Source organism: Lottia gigantea, assembly GCF_000327385.1.
Source record: "Lottia gigantea unplaced genomic scaffold LOTGIsca_18, whole genome shotgun sequence".
In the NCBI taxonomy this organism is placed as follows: Eukaryota; Metazoa; Mollusca; class Gastropoda; family Lottiidae; genus Lottia; species Lottia gigantea.
The window spans coordinates 2454911-2478251 of NW_008708301.1; the positions used below are offsets into that span (position 1 = coordinate 2454911).

Sequence of the window (23341 nt, forward strand, 5' to 3'; positions counted from 1 at the left end):
TATTATCATCATTATCATGTCTTATATTACTCTGAATATCATTTCAACACAACATTGAGATAATCTCTTCCCCAGCTACTTCTATAGATATATATTCTAATGACCAATGACTTTGTGATTCTTGTAAAAGTATTTTTTTTTATTTTTATCAAAGACAGCAGTAACAGTGAATCTGAAATATAAGAAATATCAAAACAGAGCCTGAAACATGTTACTTTTGAGTTTCCGGCTGTGCGATCTTCAGACAAACTATTTTTTGATAAACTTCAATTGGTACGCAAGCTGAAACATGTTTCAGGTTCTGTTTTGATATGTCTATATTGCTCTACAATTGATGTATTGAGCACTATTTTAACAGTGAAAATATTTGTTATTGTAATTGAAAAAGTGACTTATAGTAAATATTATTAGAGACTGGACACTGGACATTGCAGTATAAAGTCAGGGTATCAGGGTATAATCTATAAATAGATGGCATGACCAGGGAAATGAGATAACACCACCATGCTCAACTATCATTCATAATGTAACATCATAATATCATGGAGATAGAAATTATAACATCAGAAAAAACAATTCTAGATTTACTGTATATTGAATAAAATACGTAGAATAAATTTACATCATATTTATATATGTATTGATTTATTAACCTATATAATACTACTGTTACTGGTAGAGCTTTAAAATCAACATATGACCCTATTGTTACATCGTGGCCCAGTAAGTAGTTATCCACCCAGGAATGTAGCTGTAATTTATTCTTTTGATACCAAGCAATATTGTCACATCCTTTGTTTTTGCACAAAAGAAATCAGCACCTACATGAGCATGTTGTAATTTGTACCCTCTGTTAAGGAAGCTTTCAAGTAGTTGTAGCACAATCTGACATAACACAAGGTCTTGGTAGTTGAATGAAAACATTTATTTTCAGTTGCCCTAGTGTCCACTTGCACTCCAGGCTCCTTAACATGCCACCTATTAAGAGAACATTTATCATGGGTTGCCTCAGTGTTCAGTATATAAATCTTCTAGTACTGGCAGCAAGAATGATGCCTCTGATTTAGACACTGACTAGATGTCATTACCGATACTTATCTAGTAAGTTGCATTCCCAGGGATGTTGCCTAAATGTTGCAACATGTTCAATAGTAGCAACCTTGCTAGCATTGTAATCTGACCCATATATACTTCAATAGTAAATTACGACTTTATTATTTAAAAAAAAAAAAATACATGTATGTAGGAATGTGGCCACCACTATATACATATAGTTGCACCTCTTACTAACCTTATCTATTATAAATTATGAAATATCAATTTATCTACTGGTATCTCTATATGTCAGTTATAACCAATAATAAACTCTACTGTTTATATAAATAGTCATATCACAACCCTTATCATAACTCTTATACATTTATTTCAAGGGCAAAGTTAAAATATTACTTATCAATAACTTTAGTGCTAGACTTACTTTTTATCCAACTTTTGCAACGATTGGCAACAAAATATAAATAAGTCTGCGAATTTGTAAGGCAATGCAAATGAACTTTGCCATATAATAACAGGACATTTGCACTTGTCATCTTTATTTGATCTGAAGTGGTTCACTTGGAGACTAAAGGGAGATAAGCTGTAAACTTTGACCTTGAGAAAGGAAGAAGTCAATGTTGTTATACGATTGAAGTGAACTCTACTCAGAAATTAGTAAGTAATATTTTTCCACATGCTTGTTAATAGAAATTGATTTTGCATAGAAGTAAATTAATGATGTTTTTGCGTTTAATGCTGAAATGATAGAAGTGCACTTGTTAGATGCAGTTGAGCTTTTTAAGAGCTTGTTTTCTTGATTCATCAGACAATAATAAAAGATTAACATTGGCATAGGACTGACAATTTAAATATAGCCTTGAAAACTGGAAGCAGGGTTAATCATTTGAATTGATTGATATACTGCCTGCCATGTCTGACTAAAAATTCTAATTGCCACCCACTGTTTATAAGCAGGTAAATCGTTCAAAATATTCTTATAGAATTGTTTGAGTAGATGATGAATGATATTAAACCAATTTTATGATTTCAGAAAAATGAAGTTGTTAGGATTTGAGTTTGCTCCCCTGTTGATACCAATAGAACGTCGACTACAGACCATATCAGTGTTCTATTTTACCAGTACTTTCTTATTTATGGGATTTAGTTGTTTACTACTTATGATATATCTGTTATTGTTTACTAAATATTATTGGATACCTGTTATATACTTTACTTATTATTTCTTTGATCGTAAAACATCTGCCCAAGGTGGTAGGAGGATTAATTTTATGAGATATTCACCAGTCTGGAAACATTATGCCAACTTCTTCCCGCTGAAACTGATCAAAACTGCAGAATTAGATCCAAAGAAGAATTATATTCTTGGTTGTCATCCTCATGGCATTATGTGTTACAGTCATTTTGGAAATTTTGCCACGGAAGGAAGCGGTTTCAGTAAAATATTCCCAGGAATTACTTCATATCTAACAGTTCTCAACGGACAATTCATGTTTCCCATTTTCCGCGATATCTTCATGACATCAGGTGAGAGTATACCAGATCTCTTTAAGCACCAACTATTTAATCTGATATAGTATACAAGAAAATCATCTCTAAAACTTTGATTTAAAAAGCTAAGCTTTACTAATTAAATTTCAATTCCAATCTGGATGAAATTAGTTAGTGTTTTTTACTATTTAGGTAAAGGAATGTCATTATTTTGGTTTCACCCTCACATCAAGGCTTTGTTGCCTGATTTAGTCTTTGACTCTATAACAGATGAAATGAAATTTCAGGAGCTGTAGAAGTTTCTAGAGAAAGTATCAGTTATTTATTAAACCAACCAGAAAAAGGAAATGCTGTAGCTCTTATTATTGGTGGTGCCAGTGAAGCTCTGGATGCTAGTCCTGGAAATTATACTGTCAGAAAAACAGGAAGGAAGGGTTTCTGTAAGCTGGCTTTGAAATATGGGTAGGTCTAATTATATTGCAGTTGTTTTAACACCGTTTTGTCCTTGAGAATGAGTGCTGATTGATTATGGCATAAGACATATTAATTTTTTAAGTTGAGAAGTAGATTCAGCACATTATTCAGCCTTGGTCCAGGATAATCCACTCAGAGACATTAGAATCAAACTGGCTAAGTCACCTTTCTTCAAAGGAATAACAATGATCATATCATATATTGTCTACATGTATTTCAGATATAAAATTATTTATGATTTACATGTATTCACAGAGCAAGTTTAGTACCAGTTTATGCGTTTGGTGAAAATGATCTTTATGTTCAACTTCGTAATCCAGATGGTTCCAAACTTCGCCAATTCCAGGAATTCTGCACCCATAAATTAGGTTTTTCACCACCATTATTTCATGGTCGGGGAATATTTAATTATACTTTTGGACTAGTTCCTTACAGAAGACCTTTAAATACAGTTGGTAAGTATGCCTATATTTCGTTAACACCATGCAATCAAATTTTCCTTGGCTGCTTAATAAATAATCAACTATCTAGGATTTATAATTAACCTAAAAAAACATGGCTTATCCATTGAGTAAAGCTGTTAAATTGTTTTTTTTTAATATGAATTTGTTATTATATTTTTACGAGAGCATGATAGCTTTAAAAAAGTGATCAAAACTATAAAAGTCTGTAGTCTGTTGTAGGCATAAAAAGAGTCCAAACACCACTTTTCATCATCCTAAAAAAAATGAATGACAAAGCCATATATTATCTTCTATTACAGTTGGTAGTCCTATAGATGTTGAGAAGAATGAAAACCCTACAGCTGAAGATATAGACAAACTACATAAACAATATTTACAAGCTTTAGAAGATTTATTTGAGACTCACAAAGTTAATTATGGTGTAGATAAAGATGATCATTTAATTTTCAAAAAGTAAAGATTAATTTTCTTAAGGCTTAAGCTGTTCTGACAAATGTAAAATTTGTATAGTTGGTGATATGTTTTACCAAAAGTTGCGTACAATAATATCAAGATTAATGGGTTTTTTCTATTTTTTGTTGAAAAATTGACTTATTATGTTGAGTTGAAACTTATTTTTATGTGCACTAGATTTATCCTGAGCTTTAGACTTCCTATTATGACTACTGATCACCAATTCTGATCCTGAGCTCTGGATTACTAAATAGTGCACTAGACTTATCCTGAACTCTGGACATACTATCTTTTGTACTAGACTTATCCTGAGCTCTGGACATATTATATTGTGTATTAGACTTATCCTGAGCTCTGGACATATTATATCGTGTATTAGACCTATCCTGAGCTCTGGACATACTATCTTTTGTACTAGACTTATCCTGAGCTCTGGACATATTATCTTGTGTATTAGACTTATCCTGAGCTCTGGACATATTATCTTGTGTATTAGACTTATCCTGAGCTCTGGACACATTATCTTGTGTATTAGACCTATCCTGAGCTCTGGACATACTATCTTTTGTACTAGACTTATCCTGAGCTCTGGACATATTATCTTGTGCATTAGACTTATCCTGAGCTCTGGACACATTATATTGTGTATTAGACTTATCCTGAGCTCTGGACATATTATCTTGTGTATTAGACTTATCCTGAGCTCTGGACACATTATCGTGTGTATTAGACTTATCCTGAGCTCTGGACATATTATCTTGTGTATTAGACCTATCCTGAGCTCTGACATATTATATTGTGTACTAGACTTATCCTGAGCTCTGGACATATTATATTGTGTATTAGACTTATCCTAAGCTCTGGACTAACTGTCTTGTGAACTAGACTTATCCTGAGCTCTGGACTAACTGTCTTGTGAACTAGACTTATCCTGAGCTCTGGACTATCTTGTGTACTAGACTTATCCTGAGCTCTGACATATTATATTGTGTATTAGACTTATCCTGAGCTGTGGACATATTATATTTTGTACTAGACTTATCCTGAGCTCTGGACTAACTATCTTGTGAACTAGACTTATCCTGAGCTCTGGACTAACTGCCTTGTGCACATGACTTATTTTAAGCTTTAGACTTAGTATTTTGCCAGACAGTCTTAAAACATATTGGTCCAAACTTTCTGTGGATAAATACAAAATAAAACTTTTGTAGTAAATGGATCATGAAGAATTAAAATCACAAGATAGGAGATTTATCAGTTATATTTAAATGACATTATTTACAAAATTACAAAATATCATTACAAAAATATTTCACTACCTTCAACAGGTAAATTTAGATAAGACATGAAAGAAAATTTCTATAATAACTTCAATCAATCAAATTCAATTTTAAATCTACAAAATATTTCATTTCTGTTTTAGTATGAAAAAATCAAGCTTACTTCTTATTCTTAACAATTTCTATGAAAGCAAAAGACAAAAATTGGCATTTTAAACAAGTACAAAGCTTCCATATAATGTTTTTATTCAAACTTTGATTTTAATTTTGAATACATACAGATAGTTCAGCTTTATCACCTCAATTGCAACATCTATATTGAAAAAAAAAGAAGCCATTCACTACAGAATCAGAATTCGACTAGAACAGAAGAATCTTTAACAAACTAAACAATTAAATCTTAAACAAACAGCACTTTTCTTGAAAACAAAATATACAACTTAATAAATAAATACTAGAAAAACGATATCATATATTAGGATAGGCCTAAACTAATCAGGATTTGTTAGCAAACTGAAGTTATTTCTAGAAACTAATCATATTTCTGCATATCCACGTATAGCCAAATGGGTTTCATTTCCTCATGTTTTGAACTGACCATGGACATGTACAATTATGCTTGTTTATACATTTAAATAATCTCTTTAAATTATACTACTAAGGAAAAATATATATACATTTAAAATATTGTAATTCACAGATCAAAGAATAGGAAGACCGACCATGCTAAGGAAAACTTCACAGGAGTTTATTCATAGAGTTGATTCAACCAAGACTATGATTAAAGGGAATGTATGTGCTGGTTTGAAAAGAATGAACAAGAATTGTATTAAAATTCTATCTATTTTGAACACTGAACATTGTAAAATCATTCCTGATCAATAGAGGGGGAACTTCATTAGCTTGTAACTTTATTGAAAACAGATGATATTAATAAATTTTTCGCCATAACATTCAGTTTTTGCTAGCCTAGTTATGTTAATTTATGTTAATGTAATAAGAAATTTTGACCTCTTCAACTCATCTGCTTAACAGTCATTGGTACTATTTATTTCTAAAAGCCATTTTGGTCACAAATACCATTCTTAGATAACTGACATCTATTGAAAATAACTATCACAATTACTAAAGATAGTCAACTAAGTCATTAAAGCTTCTCAACATCTATATCAAATAACTAGAGAAATTCGTACCAAAACATGCAGGGTCTAACTGGGCCTGGAGACCGGTTTGATGTTACACAATCTATATATAAATACAATATTTACACAATAAAAACATATACTATATATTATATCTCGTGGAATATGTGCAGTATATCACTAGATAGGAAGGAAGAATTCATATTCATCACAGACAGACATATACTGAAAGGCATGTGATATTTATACCTATATTTTATGTATTAAGTAAAGCCATTGGGGAAAAGTCAGTGTTCAATGGATTATAAAGCTACAAAAAGAAGCACAGACAGTCAAATGATTTATTGCCCACAGAACATCTAACTGCCACTGTCTAAGTTTTATCAAAAGTGACATTTGTTTTTTTGCCTTTCAGTATAGTTGAACTCCATTCCCAAGCCAAATTGTCTATTTTAGACCAGGTTAAACTTATTTTTTAGCTTTCTTAGATTTAAAACCATATTTTTGTGGAATAATAGAATTGTGCTTCATCTGACAGGATTACAACCTCATCAAACCATTATTGTAGAAATCATTCACATTGACATCATTAATTTGCTTCTATGAACCACAAAAAAGATATTTTAAGGGATCACACTTAAATTAGTAACAAGTGTTACTAAAACCAAATCATTATTTACAGGACCATAGAAAATTACATCAAGTCTTAAATTGTGAATCTTATTGCTAGAAATTTTTAAAAACAAGAATCATTATGAATGAACTTCCTGAGAGCAAAGCTACAGAATAGGAGTAAAATCACTGGTTTACATTTAGATGGTACAATCTGAAAACAGTCATCAATAAAATAAAAAAATGGAAGTTAGTAAAAGCACTTCTATGAAATTCTCATGTTTTTTTTCCTTTCCCTGAATCTAAACTACAGGTAAAAAGAATCTTATACATTGATCAGTACACCATAATGCAATATGTATCTAAGGCCCCTATCACACTATCTGATTATGTTTTGGTCTTCTGGTTTCTGTATTAAAATTGACATCATCTTGAGTATGATTACTGGCTCCACCTGGTGAGGAATTTCTAGAGTTGTCTGTCCTAACCTGTGTAGTATCTGGAATAGAAGAAAATAAAGATTTTATATAATAAACCAAGTACAATGGCCAAGTTATAAAGTTTAAAGGAATATAGAGTATCACAAATTGTAACTAAAGATCCTGTTTTCAGGTTTCTTCAAAGCCATTACAGAATTAATAAGAATACCATTTCATAAAATATGGATATCCATATTTTTCAAGTTAACTTTGCAGTCTTATCTGATATTATATTAAACATATCATTCAACAGTCCCTTACATAAGGCTGATGATTAGGTAAAAGGTATGGAATGGAATGTCATTGGGAATTTCATTATAATGTGCCATAGACTATGGAATACTTGGTTGGTTTTAGTGTGTTTTACAGGTATATCAGTACATAAATGATATATATATTCTTATAATTATTTATTAAGGTTTTCCAATTTCTAATCACCACAGGCTTTGTTCAACTACTTTATAATCTTTTCTTAATATCAAATAGTCCATATAAGTGTGTATAAATATTAAAGTTTTGTCAAATTAACATAGAGAGGTAATTATATATGGTATATAAAGAGGATTGATAAGAGATTTGAAGGATGGAGGGTTAATTATAAATTCCAATTTACCATTTAATTTATTTTGGATCTGAAATTTGAAATATTTAAAATCAGATGGATTCAGATAGAAAATATTTCAAATTATAAAAAATACAAAAAAATTGTGGGATATTTACTAGTCACTTGCCTTAGGAAATGACATAAAATACATACTAAACCATACCTTGGGTTTCTGGAGATGTATCTTCTGGTAAAACAGGGTTATCTTCCCCAGTTAAAGTGGAGTTAACTTCTCTTGGTAATAGAGTTTCATTGTCATCTTCAGTTGCTTTCACGGATGCAGATGAACTTGCTTTGGTTTTTTGTTTCTTAAGTTTAGTTTTAGAAGAACTGGACTTTGTTTTTGACTTCTTCACTTTTTTCTGTTTTTCAGTTTTGGATTCATCAACTAGTGTGGCTTCTGCTCTACCAACTGCACCAACCTCGTCCTTGGTTTTTCGCTCCTTTCTTGGCTTTCTTCGTGATTCTTTCGGTTTGACATCTTCATCTTTGGAATGCGCCCCAACTGCCCCAGAAATATCCTCTTGCTCTCCCCCTAATACTGAATTATCAGAAGAAGTTACTGCAATTTGTTTCCTGTCTTCAACTTGTATCAACGTCTGTCCTACAGCTCCATGGAGAGAATTGACAGAATCTGAATCCTCCTCATGTAAAGAGGACACATCATTTCGGACTGCTTCTGGTAAACCTAAAATTAAATAGGATATTTCATACCAAATAAACTTTATAAGCTGTCTGTCTCCTAAATTAAAAACAAGCGGAATCAAATTTACATATCTGAGACTATGATCTGGATCTGAATCACGGGCTTATTTACAGTAAAGTAAAAACCCTACATACCTGATCTATCGAAAGTAGAAGTTCGACTGGAAGTTGCTGATTGGTTAGCTAGTAATGGTGTACGTTCTGTACTAGTGGCTCCACCCTCAGCGTCTGTGTCGCTATCTGTCTCGTTTTCTTCACCTGGTATCACTCTACGTTTACAGATTGGACAGGTTTTTTTATTCTTAGTTAACCAGGGATCAATGCACTTACGATGGTAGGCTGAAACAAAGAAATTTGTTATTTTCCAATTAATATATTATCACTTCTAGATGTTGTATATATAGTATGATAAATGCTTATTTGCATATTAAATTGAGGTAGAGAGGTTCACTGACTGATATTTTAGACAAAGAAATATCATTCAGAGATAGTACTGACTAATATTTTCTTTAATTCAACAAAATAAAATGTAAATGTTTTGATTATAAAATATTATTATAACAATGAACTTACAATGATTACAAGGTAATATCCTGAGTTTTTCACCTTCTTCATAATCATCTAGACAGATAGCACATACATCATAATTATCTCCTACAATATATTATTCATATTATTATATAATATCTATATCATTTCAGTTCCTTTAATATATATGTTCATTATCAATCAATAAGCAGCAAGTAACAAGATTGGGAATAAAGGGGATACTCACAATTTTTCATATCTATATTCCGATTAAATGATTTTCTATGCTATCATCCAGTTCTAAGAGAGATTCTATCTACATACAAACAACTAACTAAATAAATAAATATAAAGATATCAAACCTTTTTTGAATTTTTTAATGGGTATTTTTTTAAGATGTTTAGTTGATAACCTAGAGCGATTTCTTCTACGTCTATCTATACACCATTTTATTAACTGAAGTAGAATAAAAACAGAATAGACAGGTTCGGTATTTCATGGTTAGAGTATTGGAAACATTACATAAATTACTGGATTATGTCAAGTAAATGGTGGTAGTGGGTTCTGATATTGGTCTATATGTGAAAGTCTGAGCTGAATAAGTCATCTTTCCTCAATTATCCAGGCGACCCAGCTTTTTATGGATAATTTGAGAAAAATCACTACAAAGAGGTTTGTTAAAGGGCCAGCTTGTGAAAAGGATAATACTCATGAACCTAAGTTGTAAATATGGTTAATATTTTGCCTTGCAAGTATTAAGAATTGATATATATATATTCTACCTATGTAGTATAGCCACTAGAAAGTGAAAAAAAATAATTTTTGAATGAAATTAAATTTAAACAAAGAACTCTCTTATCATATCAAACAAAGCAAGGAATCTCATACGCTGAAACAAATTGACTCAAAGACCTTTAAAATTGATAAAATAATCATATACTTACCATGAACACTAACATTAGAATAAAACAAATACCAACAACAATGGCAAAAGGCCAGAGATATATCTTATAATTAGGAAGTGGTATTTCACCATCAACATTGACAACGATGTTCCTGTAATATATATAATATATGAGGATGAGGGGGAGGAAGTGTGGAATTCTAATCCTAAAAGTACATAGACAATCTAATTATATTGCAGATGCATATTTTATATCATGTTCTGCCAAATTTCTAACAAATAGCATCAAAAGTTAAAAATTTAGCTAACAAATTAATATCCAAAATCAATCATGAGAAAAGGATGGTTCAGTCCAAGGGAGATCTTTTACATTTACACACCTTTTCTTATAGTCAAAATTATCTGCCATATCCATACCAGTACTGTAAGCTACAAATACTGAGGGTATGTTGACTTTACTACCATCTATAATATAAAATATATTTATACATATTACAGCACCATTTATAGTTCAAATTGTAAGTTAAAAAGTCAATACATGTATTGTGATGCCAGATTTTAGACAACAAAACTAAGATAATATTGTAGATTGGCTGATACAAATCCATTTTAGTGATTGACCAATCATATTGGTTGGAACACTAAAATTATCGAAAGTTGAGTTTTCAAGATATGAGCCTCTCAGCTGAATTATAAGTATGTAATGTCACATGCAAAGCCTGAATAATAACATATTTTATTCAACATTTTAATACTTAATGACAAATGACAAAATGAAAATTTTGCAAAGGAAGAAGTGCATCATGGAAGATAATGTGAAAAGCATAAATTGCGAAGGAAATAGCACAGTATTTTAATTTAATATAGTAACCAACACAAATAAACACATAGGAAATACTTACGCTGACCAGGACTCATAGGCACCAGCCCATCATCACCATATTTATTATGTACTATACCTACAGAATATCCTGCTTTCTGAGCATTTAATATCTGAAATAGTGGTCAATATCTCAACCTGTCAATCATTATAAATGCATGTGCATGACATCATTAATTAGTCGTAAGCTTCCTGACTTGTTTTGTAATTAAATTTTTAGCTTTGATAGAAGATAGTCTGATACTTATTTTCCATCAAAGATTCCATTCAGAGGAGATCAGAAAATTGTTCTTGTTCTTTTTTTTGGAGATTGTCTACAATTTCATCAATTGTCTGCAAAATAATTTGATCGAATCTTCAAAATTGTTTATTTAAATTCATACCTACACATTATATTTATGGCAAATTCCATATGGTCCCTTCAAGAGTATACAAATCATTGTAAAGTTAGGAAGCTTGTTCAAATGAAAGCCTTTTAGCATGAAGTCAAATTGTGGTATTATAGCACAGTGAGTTGAAAAAGTGTAATATGGTAAAAGGAAGGATAAAGTGAAGCTTGTAGCAGGCCGTTTCTGAACTTAATCTCACCTCTACCCATACGAACTAGATCATCTGAACCCTTTATATTATACACCATGGCTAGATCATAGCCTGAATTCTGGGCATGTAATACCTACAGATAATTTGAACTACATGTATAAAAGTAAAACATCTGGAAATCTCTCTAGAGAAATCAACATGGTCAATTCATTATTTTTCTATTTCCCATGATTGTTCTATTGATCTAGTGAACAATCGATCTTGCCAAATTAGTCGAAAAATGTACATTGTATTGAATCAGGAATCAATTGTGTTTAAGACCTTGAGGATAGTAAGGATGAATTAAAAAGTATAATACCTTCTGAGCAAAATCACACCCCTCTCTAGCTATTAAAGCAATCCAGGCTCTAGGATTGGGAACATCCCTTGGTGGTCTTTCTACAGCTGAACAGGCATTGTGAGGGTTCACATATACCAACATACCCTGTAATATCATTATATCATTCAATCATATCTCAAATAAAACTACAAAATAATGTGCAGGTGGAATACATTTTCACTGTGCCATTGAGTGATTAACTCAGCTTCTCCAAGATTAAGGGAAGTCCATAGTTAACTATATGTTTTTTTCTATCTAATATTTGAAATTTCTGGTCCAAGCAGGAAATTAAAAGAATATTGGAAGAAATTCTAAAACTTACACTTATTCCATCTACAGGTAAACTAGTACCAAATAAAGCAGGCATATCATCATAGGTTGCTATAGTGATGTTCTTTACATTATCCATCTGGAAATACATGTGATTGCTTTGTTAAAATTGGGTGAAACAAAAAACTTTTTTTTAGATCAAATACATACCAAAATAGGTTGAAAACTATTGCATTTTCATTATTCCACAGTGGTTGACAACAAAAGTTAGTCATTAGAAGTTTGTTTTGGCACATATTCACAATTGAATTTATAGTAATGCCTGAGTAGTTTTAGAAAAAGAAATATCAATAGCACAGCATTACAAGATCTACAGAAATTCAAATAAAAGCTACATACCACTGTTATTTCTCCATGTACCATTGTAACATGAAATAAGGCCAACAGATTGACTACAGTAAATAGATATAAACCAGTTATATGACTTGGTATTGTTCTATCCATTTTGTTTCTTTATTTCTTCCTACAAATAGACAGGATGAATAAATGAAAATGAACACACAAAATTGTTTTTTTTTACGAAACGGGTACCTGGTATCGCTTACATTTACAAATTAATTTTTCAAATAAATCATATCAAAGAAAAATATCAGGGTGTTGTTATAAAAAGTTTTTGATTCTAAAGAATAGCCAAAAATGAACTCCACTAAAATAACTACCTTTGCCTGTGTCATTAGTATGGCACAGGATCTAGAACACTGATGCCAATCTCTGACTGGGAGCCACATAGATAATATTGTTAATATGATATATCTATTACTCATATGCTTTCAGTCAATTTGGAAAATCCTATTTTGAAGATGTCCTGATGATGACTGTATCTCGCACAAGAGTGGGCAGCATGAGATGAGCTCTAGTCAATAAGACAAATGTTTCTCTTTAAATTTAGAAACAAAAATCAATATCAAACCATAACATAAATATTTAAATTATTCCAATTATTTTTAATGCATCACAAATAGAAATATTAAATTCTTAGAAACATCAAGCAATTAGTCAGCAAACCTATTTTTAGTTGTCAAGGGTGGTAGTATAATACAAAATAGACTGTTCTCTGTGGTCCATGTAGGGAAGAAGAACCCCTTCTTATTTATATTCTACAATTTTAATCTGATGAAATTTATCTGGAGCTCGAATACTGGTGATGTTACAGGCTATTCATGGCAGCCAATCATACACCACTCTACTGCCAATCAGACAGAATCACTTTAACAAACAAGTTTTGAAAGTAATATCCTTCTACTTATAGTTTCATTATCCCACTCTCCATAGTTGATATTTAGATATGCATAAGGCACTGTGATTGGTTGAAAGATAAACAGTACGCAACCTCGGTATAATTCTTTTAGATAACAATGGAGACCAAAAGAAAATGAGACGAAATTGTGATCAAAGTATAATTAGATTATGTCTAACTCAGTCTATACTCCAGCCACTACCACCCAATAACTTCAATACTGTATATACAATACAATATCTGCACAAATCATATAAATTAGTACAAACATAATAAATGGTTCCTCATTCTCTGACCATTTACCTTAAATTGAATGTCAGCATAGAACAAGTTTTTAGACTTTTCTTTATAAAAGATATACATTTGTTGAGTTGCTCATTAAAATCTACATAGGATAAGCTTATATTATACAAATACCTGTTGTATAAATATATATATAAAGAGTATAGTTTGGTTTAAGTGTATCACTTGTTATTCATAACAACATGACATTCAACATACAGTACATGTCAATTGACAATACGAAAGAGAAGAGAAGCTAGTCATTTGGAATCACTCCATGCTAGTCAGACTATAATACACATCACCAGTAGCACAAGACCAAGTGTGGATACTGATAGTTAATAAAAAAAACTGTGAGAGAGAACAACAAAATAATTAAAAATATCCTCTCCATACCCAAATCATTGAATAAAAACAATGTCACGATATTCCTCTATTAATTATTGTGATATGACACGGTTAGACTGTTATGACAAATTGTCACTCTTCTAACAAAACTGGTGACCTCAATTATTTACTTAGATTATCCTATTTACCTTTTTTCAATTGTCAATAGAATTCTCATATTCACAGTAAATTCACTTATTTTAGATCATGGAATCTAAAAGTTTTGTTTGTTAGTCATAAAAAGTTCGAAATACTAGACAATGATTGTAATGTTGTTTGACTGTTTTGGTAAATCAAACCCACCATATTAATGAGATCTATGTCATGTGAGATGTAAGTATCACCTATTTAAACTCAGCAGACCTATCCTGGCTGACTCTGACTACATTCTTCATTTTAGTCCATAACCTCCTCATCTACTGACCCATTCTTATACAATATAACTTCTTACTTTCAATTTAATTTTAAAACCCAAATGTCTTTTACCAACTGATTTTGAGAATGATTGAACCAAAAAATGTTCTAAATACACAAGCACAAGTTCATAAAAATGACAGATTCTTTTAGTGAGATAAATTCAGATGGACAGACAAGCTATTAATAATTTCTGGGAAAAAAAATACGTATTTAATTTGATAAATATGACTAATTATTAATAGGTCTACTTGAACTAGATAGGCTGATAATTATGAGAACATGAGTACAAAATTATTACATCCCATTAATTACCAAATGTAGTTCTATGTTTTAAATTACACAAAATAAATGTTTCTTCTATTATTAATTTTCTTACTCAATCCATACCAATATAGGGCAAAAACACATATTAATAGTTCTGTACCCAACCACAGTACCTGGATAAATTTGTACTTATTGGGGTAAATTGAATGTCTAATTAGGGTCCTACATAATATTGAGCCCTTAAAAGGTTTTTAATAAATTTTTACATCTAAAACAATTCACTTCAAAGTTTAATAAGATAAGCTTATGCCACCTGAGTATGTAAAATATATCTATCTATCTTTCTTCACCTTAGTAAGCTATGTACATGCAAAAATACCTCAGGCTAATCCGATTATGAGATAGTTTTAGTTTGTTTATTCTTGTTTTACATCAAAACATAACAATATATTTACTGACCTATTCATAGTTCAACTCTGTTATATTTCCTTGTACTAGTCTTCAAATCCTTATTAACACTATTATTCATTAAGTACTTTCACAAAACACAAGTGGTCTATAACCACACTCTCAATATTGCTAGCCTAAGCCATAATTTTAATCATTTAAACCTGATATAAATTTTTTCCATAGAATTTGACAATTGTCCTAAACAGGATTTGATAATTAACAGTCCCGTTACAATATACATGATCATAAATTTAAATGTAATAATCAGAGCCTACCTAACGACATCAACACAACAATACAACATTTTATTGAAAAATTATCATCTATTGACCTACATAATATAACAAATCTCTATCAATCAAATATCATTTATCATCATGATACAAAAATGGATTTTACTGGAAAACTTTTTCAAATATAACCTTATATAAGCTTCTATACTGGCCATATTAAATTTTGAGGTCTGCTTCCATATTTTTCAGGACTTGACTCTACCATAGTACATCGATTATAAAATAGATCTATAAGCTTTTGACCCCTAACTGTAAGCAAGTGGGCTAGTTATTGTTATTAAGGTCATGTAGACGAAGGCTATCTATTTGTGCCAGGTTCCGAATGGCTCAGCTGATATTTGTTGAAAACAAAACAAACAGCCAAATATGGTCAGGTTACCATTGAATTAGTGCTTCTGCTTACTAGATCTGGCCTTACCTAATAACTAAATAATTGTTAAAATTTGATGTCAAACATGTCAAGAATAAAGAAGAAAAATTCCTCCTTCAGACGATCTCATAGTAAAACGACTGCCAGATACTGCTCAAATCAGAAAAGTATGCTGACCTTGATAAAGACCCAGGCCTACTAACATACCTTGCTTAATCAGAATGCATGTGTCACAGTATAATTTAGAATAATCAAGCAGTGAATGACATCATTTTAACCGTATATAATTGGCATGACCTACATCAGAGATAAAGCAGATCCAATTCCACATGACCATCCTCATTTAAATCCTAATTATTATGATTTCTCCTGACTGTTCATGATAGCAATAATAGCATTTGAATGAATGAGCAATGATTATTCTGAATCATACACAATAATAAAATGCAGGCTTTAGCACAATAAAATATGCTTCAACGTACTTCCTATACTTAATCTATAATGTGATGAAAGTGTAAAATCCAGACTTATCTAATAATGTAGATCTAGTCTAGATTTACCATTGTGATTGCCACAATGCCACCATCGATTTCATTATTTTATGAATGTGAACACGTAGTTCTTGTAAAAATCGAAAGTGTTTCATTAAAAAAATATAACATGAACATACCTGAGAATACAAATAACTATAATAAAACAAGAAAAACAAAAAAAATGTAACAATAAAATCACATTTTGGTCGATTATCAAAGTTCAACCTCAAATAGTAAACAAACACAATCAGTAATGGCCGCCGTGGATTATTCGGTCATGTGATAAATGGAGTTATGTCCCTTTAGTTCAGATCTACTGACCTTGAGACGAGTTCTGTCTGATGCTTGAAGATTTCTTTCTGATTCTTTTTGGCTGAAAGTTGGTCCGCAACCTAGAGGGAGGGGGGGGGGGGGGGGGGGCATGCCCCCTGGAACTATATTCGACCCCCCCCCCCCCTCCTCTGCAAAGTTCGAACAAATTCTCAATTTAACTTAGGCCTATGCGCCTCAAAGTCATGACTTCCAGCTGACCCTGGAATGAAATCAAAGATGCAAGAACATCCAACTGTTAGGTCTACTCAAATGTCTCTTTTTCGGCTTATTTTTCTCCCTAAGACATAACCACGGAATGTTAATACATCTTAAGCGGGTTAGTGCCTACTTGGGGCACCCTTACCCCCATCCCGAAAAGTGTATTGCCCCCTGGAAAAAAATAGCCAACTTATATCGTCACTTGCCCACCTGAACAATTAATTAAGGTTACGGGCCTGATCTTGAGTTATTGAACATAAGTGAATATTAGCAGCATCAAGCCTGCCCTTAACTTAGGCCTTTGTGTCTTGCCTTTGATTGATTTTCATCTGACTTTGAAGTGAATATAGGCTGGCCTAAACGTTTTGTGTCACGAATGTTTACTTGGAAAGCAAAGTATTTAAGTATTCGCTAACCATCATATCATGAAAGTCACGACTTTATTAGCTAGCCTACATCTTTAGAAATTGGAAACATTTGATTTGCCTATTATACATCAAAGGTCCACTTATTACAGCCCACGGTAGATTTTACTATAGGTTATAGATTAGACTCTTGCTTAAGGAACATGCCTATGTCTCTGATTGTGTCAGTTATGAATGACCCTATAATATACGGGTAGGCCTACGTATTGGGTAGGTATGCAGATAGATACAATGAAGATTTACTTTAAATGTGTATGTTTCCCGACTAAAATGACCTGTTCACCGTCGATGGTATACCTATATTGTAATGATTAGCTAATAAACCAGATAACGAGAAAAGATGACACTATAATCTAAAGGTTAGATCTAGGCCTACATTTTTCCGAGGGTCTATGCCCCAACCCCCCCCCCCCCCTCCCCCGGCCCACCACCACCCCACCCTCATTAAATACGCCACTGATTGAATTGGTTGGATTGGAATTATGCAGAAGGGATAGATTTATTCTATTGATATGCAATATATAGCAATTGTTTCTGAAAGAAAATTAGTTTTTTTCGCTCTGTAATATAGATTTAATTTCAAATCAAAGCGAAAATGCAGTCAAAAGTTGACACCGCTTGATGTCGCTACACACCTGTTGATCTCGTTTATCAAGTCTTTTTATTGCTACAGTAATTTTATTAACCAGACCTTATTCTCGAGACTACATTTACCTGACGAATACCTGTGACTCAAACTTTTAATATTTCAAGATGGCGTCGTCTTACAGGACCCCGTCTTTATCTGCTTCGTCTTATTTTCCTGATTATACCAGCACCGTTGGAACCGTGGTGGAGAGACCAAGCCTCCATGATCGTATGAAAGATGTCCGAGAATTCTTTTACCATGTCGATAATAATGGTAGAAGCCGTATTTTTGGAAAAAGGGCAGACGATTTTTGTAAGTTTTTGGCTCTTGTTTTGAACTCTAATAGTAGTGGAATGTGTCGTAAATATGATGATTAAAATGAATGAATGTGTTGATTTGTGACAAGGGTTGAAGTTGGTAGTGATAGGTAGGATTAAAAATACCAAAATGATATCTTTCTGTTATTGAAGACCAATGTATATGATTGGATATGACTAAAAATATGGTCTCCAAAATAGATCATACTCATCTAGCCTTTATAGATTGGGATTGATATTGTTTTTTCTGTAGATTTAGTATTTTTTTGAAGATTTCTAAAGAATGGCCAATTTTTGTTTTATTTTATACCCCAATGAACTATTCTCTACTATCAGAATTTGAAATGATGCTGCATATGTTCTTAAACTTGTCAAGCCTCTAGATAGACAGGTTGCTTCTCCTTAAGTTTCAAAGTGAAGCTTATTTGTAACTTCTTTTTTAATAACATGTTAAATTTTTGTATATTTCAGTTCTTTCGTTTATCTTCCATGTAGTTATAATCCTTGTTTGTTTAGCATTACTAACTGCTAAAATGGCTATATTTTATGTAGTATTGGACTGGAATTATCCGACTTATAATGGTACAGAGAGTATTCTACAAACACCAGGTATGATCATTAGAAGGTTAAAGTCACCTATTTGGGTGATTTCCAATCCAATGAAGGTTTGTTAATAGACAAGGCTGTAATATTGCTTTAAAGTAGGCTTATTAGCATTTGTAGCATCATGAGACATCCACAAACTTTAAATTTGTTTCCTTTTACATTATTTATGTATGAGAAAATGTGATGTATTTTTTATATAATTTTCAAAGTATAAACCATTGGAACTGGAAAGATAAACTTATTGGACATATTGTTTTGTAATTGTAGGTCTTACATTCCGTCCCCAACCTAACTCTATGTCTACTGTTATAAGATTTGTAAAAGGTGACACTACAACCTATGCCCATTATTTAGATCATATGGAGGCATATCTTAGATGTAAGTGTATTTATTAACATGAATCCGATTTTAACAGGAAGTTATATAGGTAGATAGATGTTCTCCCAGTTTTCGTCCGTTTTTATTTATTAGCACTTAATTTTAATATAGCCACTTCAGTTAGTGAGCCCTTTTAAATGTTCATAATATTATCCTTTTGACCTAACTGGATGACTTCTGCTTTAACCTATCAACTGGTTGATGTATGATCTATCAGATTATATTGTTTGTGATCCCATCATAATTATTTAACCAACTTTTCTTTTTTTGTTTTAGGAGGGTTTTGGTTATGAGAGCGTTGAAAGTCAGATCCAATGTGCATATTTGAAAGAGATTTGAATGAAGATCTCAAACTTTGAAATAACATTTGATTTAGATTATTCATTGATAAAATCTCCATTTGATCTGCCTTGTTACACAACCCACACATTTCCCTTTGACATTTTCTTTTAATAACTATGTTTTATTTTCTTGATAGATTATGAAAATGAAAAGCAGCAAGGAGAAAACTATATGGATTGTAGTGAAATCAGAGAGAGACGTCGCGAAAATTTAAATAAAGTTTGTCGATTTAACGTAGAATGGTTAGGAGCAGATTGTGTTAAACAGCAAAATTTTGGTTTTGATGATGGTCAGCCTTGTGTTTTGTTAAAATTGAATAAGGTATGTTTTGTTGAGAGTTGTTGAGATTTAGGTAATACCCGGTAACAAAATATAACAACTAAAAAAAACCCCCATTTACATTTGGACGCTACGAAGTGTTCCGTTCTTGGTAAAGACCTAGATTCAATGTCAAAACTTTGTCCATTTACACTATTACAAATACAAATGTTCTAAAATAGTAGTGTTTACGATCCGCTGTACTCGGCAACTAATTGAACTCCTATAGACGTATAAGTAACATGAATGGAGAAAAAATAATTGCTCTGACAGTCATTTCATCTGCTCCTAGAGACCTGTTTTGAGACCCTTTCGCAGGCCCAAAAGCAAGTTTTTTCGGGCAAGAATCTCATAACTAGGTTAGAGATTCGGGCAATTCAGATATCTCGCCCCCTCTCGGATGTAAACCTGGCTACCCACTTCGGTAGTCTTATACCAGAACAGTACACTAGACCGTTTACAATTCATCCATTTCATTCTCAGGACTGTTCTGAGAACAGAAAAATTTTATGTGAATGGAGCTTTAGAATAGAAAGGCATCAAAGAACTGTTAACTGATAATGCCAATGTATGAAATATTTTGTAGATCTATGGTTGGGAACCAGAAGAATATCCTGATGACCTTACAATACCTGATTCTATCAGAGATCACTGGAATACCTGGTCTATTACTGTAACCTGTGAAGGAGAGGTATGTGTTGGTTATTAACATGAAGAATTGAAACCTCAGGAATATTGATATTAAATTTAAACAGCTAGTTGTTGAGATTGTGATCAGCCATTCATCTTTCCTGAAATTTGTACACAATTGTACACTGTTTCTAGCCATTGGTTAAGGATATGACATAATTTATGGCAATTTACCTTGTCAATAATACAAAGTACATTCATTTGATGGCAACAAGAAATATGGCAACAAGAAATTGTTGACTGGCTGACATACATGATCAACAGCTTTATTCTTTAACCTTCTTGGAGATTATACTATATTTATGCCCAACATTGTCTGAAATGGTTCTCACAACCTCCTAGAAATATATAACATAAGATGATTTGTTTAATTTTCAGAATGCTGCAGATAAAGAGAATATTGGAACGCTGTATTATTTCCCTCCCAATGGATTCCATTTTAAGTATTACCCATATTTAAATCAGCAGGGTTATAGGTCACCCTTAGTTTTTGTAAGATTTGATCATCCTAGACCAGGAACATTAATCATGGTCACATGTAAAGCTTATGCTAGAAATATTAATCATGATGCTATCTCTATGATTGGTCAAACGCATTTCGAATTATTGGTAGATTAATATTTAGTGCTTCTTGATATTTATCAACATACATTTATCTTGAGTCCTCATGGGTAACGAGTCAGTTTCAAAATTTATCCCTTGATCCAGCAGATGTCTTTAAATTACTGAACTACTAAGGCTGTTTGGTAATGAAGGCAAATGCCTCACTTTGAAATGATAACCAGTCTTTTGAAGTATCTTTTTTCAATAATGTATTTTTAAATCCACCCAGACAACTCTTTGCAGGACTTCAAAAGGTAGTTGCTGAATCAAGGGAAACAATCTTTGAGGGCTCTAGATTAAAACAGTTGTGTTTTTTAAGTATGCATATCTCACAGGTTAGAGTGAATTGACAGTTTGGATCACCAGTAATCTATATTTAATTCAATAGATTCTATATTTCTATATAGGTTGAAAAAGAGAAAACTGAATAGAAATTCACTTTGATCATTTTAGGCACAATTTTAAAGATTAAGTTAACTGTTATTTCAGTTTTTGAATGGCTTTCAGGAATTATTTTTAACTAATAATTTTGTCAGCATTATGTTGCAAAAGTGTAAAATATTTATTTTAGTAATCCTTAGTATGGTTAAGTTAACACTGAAGTTTCTTTCTGACTTACATACTTAATCTAAATTTCTCAATGATTTCTCAATTTCTCTCTGAGTAAATTTAAATATCCTTCCATTAATTTTAAATTTCTTGAAATAGTTAAAAGCAATCATGTTTTAGGTAGATTGTGTCAACAGTATGAAATACTGACTAAGAGTAAGAAAGGTTGTAGTTTAAGTTTTCTGTACTGAGAGCACCAGTTAATGCAGGCCTGTCACCTAGTTAGTTATTGAATGTTATTTAGTTTTATCATATAGATACAAGTTTAACCATTCCTTTGTCTGCTAAGTATTGCCTTCTCTGTGTAATGAATAGATCTTTCCACTATTAACTGATTAGCTATAGAATTATATGGAATATAACACACTTTGAGCAAACACTAGCCTCACACTATGTAAATGCAGTGACATCCAATAACCTATTAAATTTAATCATGCCATTAACTTGAAATAACTTATGTGCAGCAATACTGACAGTATCATCAATATAATTTTATTAAAGGATAAACATTTAATATTGTTATTATTCAGTTTAAACTATTTTTTTTATGTATTGGTGCTTGTAATTTTTTCTATTTGGGTTAAGTTGTTAACTCTTGAGGTCCAGTGATGAGATCTAATACATGTCAATGGAAGCTTGCATGTCATATTTTCTACACAAAAGTGCTATAAATGATATCATTTGATTCAGTTTTTGTCTGACACTTTGGTCAATGAATTTCTGAGCAAACATTTGATGAATATTGTTTGTCTTGAAAGCAATAATTTTCTAATCATTGTGTCATCTTAGTGGTTGCATTTCCCTCCAACATTGTTTTACATTGCTTTCACATTCTAAATCTAGATTGCTCTTGCCATTTATATGATTAGATATTTATAGAATCTGTCTTACTTCTTGTACCAAATTATCAATTATACTGATGCCTTCAAATCATTAATTCGGAGCATTGTATAACTAAAAACCATTGCTCTCGATATTTCAATATCTACGATATCTATAACTATCAAAATTTTATTTCATATAAAGTGAAATGAATAAATTTACTTGTCTTACATAGAATTTTCTAATGGATGCTTGTGAAGTGTCCCCTTACTTATATTTTAGTTTTGTTATTAATTCTAATTTCATCATCCAATGTTTTTAAATCTGACTATTATTATGAGTTAGTCAAAATATTCCAATATCATAATCAAACTAGTGGTTGTAGGACCACTATATAGTCCTCATTATCATTATTTGTAAATTTCTCTTCTATTTTTATCATAATGAAATAATTTTTATACTATTTTAATAATGTTTTGTACATACATGCCTTGTTAATACCATTCCATTTTATAATCAA

The 23341-nt window shown here is 31.7% G+C and overlaps 4 protein-coding genes across 4 annotated transcripts; 2 read left to right on the forward strand and 2 right to left on the reverse strand.

The window, feature by feature from the left end:
* Window positions 1–1655: 1655 nt before the first annotated feature.
* On the forward strand, window positions 1656–4046 carry LOTGIDRAFT_206209 (hypothetical protein). The gene is made up of 5 exons (XM_009052297.1): window positions 1656–1710; window positions 2087–2580; window positions 2832–3006; window positions 3274–3473; window positions 3782–4046. Exons 2-5 carry the CDS (start codon window positions 2091–2093, stop codon window positions 3937–3939), a joined length of 1023 nt encoding a protein of 340 aa, XP_009050545.1. The 5' UTR covers window positions 1656–1710; window positions 2087–2090; the 3' UTR covers window positions 3940–4046.
* A 269-nt stretch (window positions 4047–4315) lies between these two features.
* On the reverse strand, window positions 4316–4699 carry LOTGIDRAFT_79149 (hypothetical protein; the record flags this gene model as incomplete). Its single annotated transcript, XM_009052081.1, has 1 exon — window positions 4316–4699. A coding segment is annotated over one exon (384 nt), but the record flags the coding sequence as incomplete, so codon positions are not given.
* A 4185-nt stretch (window positions 4700–8884) lies between these two features.
* LOTGIDRAFT_114185 (hypothetical protein) lies at window positions 8885–12398 on the reverse strand (the record flags this gene model as incomplete). Its single annotated transcript, XM_009052298.1, has 8 exons — window positions 8885–9096; window positions 9331–9411; window positions 9649–9742; window positions 10231–10342; window positions 10571–10648; window positions 11649–11743; window positions 11969–12094; window positions 12312–12398. The coding sequence occupies 8 exons, from the start codon at window positions 12396–12398 to the stop codon at window positions 8885–8887; spliced, it is 885 nt and encodes a 294-aa protein (XP_009050546.1).
* A 5863-nt stretch (window positions 12399–18261) lies between these two features.
* On the forward strand, window positions 18262–21259 carry LOTGIDRAFT_231250 (hypothetical protein; the record flags this gene model as incomplete). The annotated part of the gene is made up of 6 exons (XM_009052299.1): window positions 18262–18448; window positions 18925–19062; window positions 19327–19437; window positions 19916–20100; window positions 20684–20788; window positions 21166–21259. Coding segments are annotated over 6 exons (819 nt in total), but the record flags the coding sequence as incomplete, so codon positions are not given.
* Between the last annotated feature and the right edge of the window lie 2082 nt (window positions 21260–23341).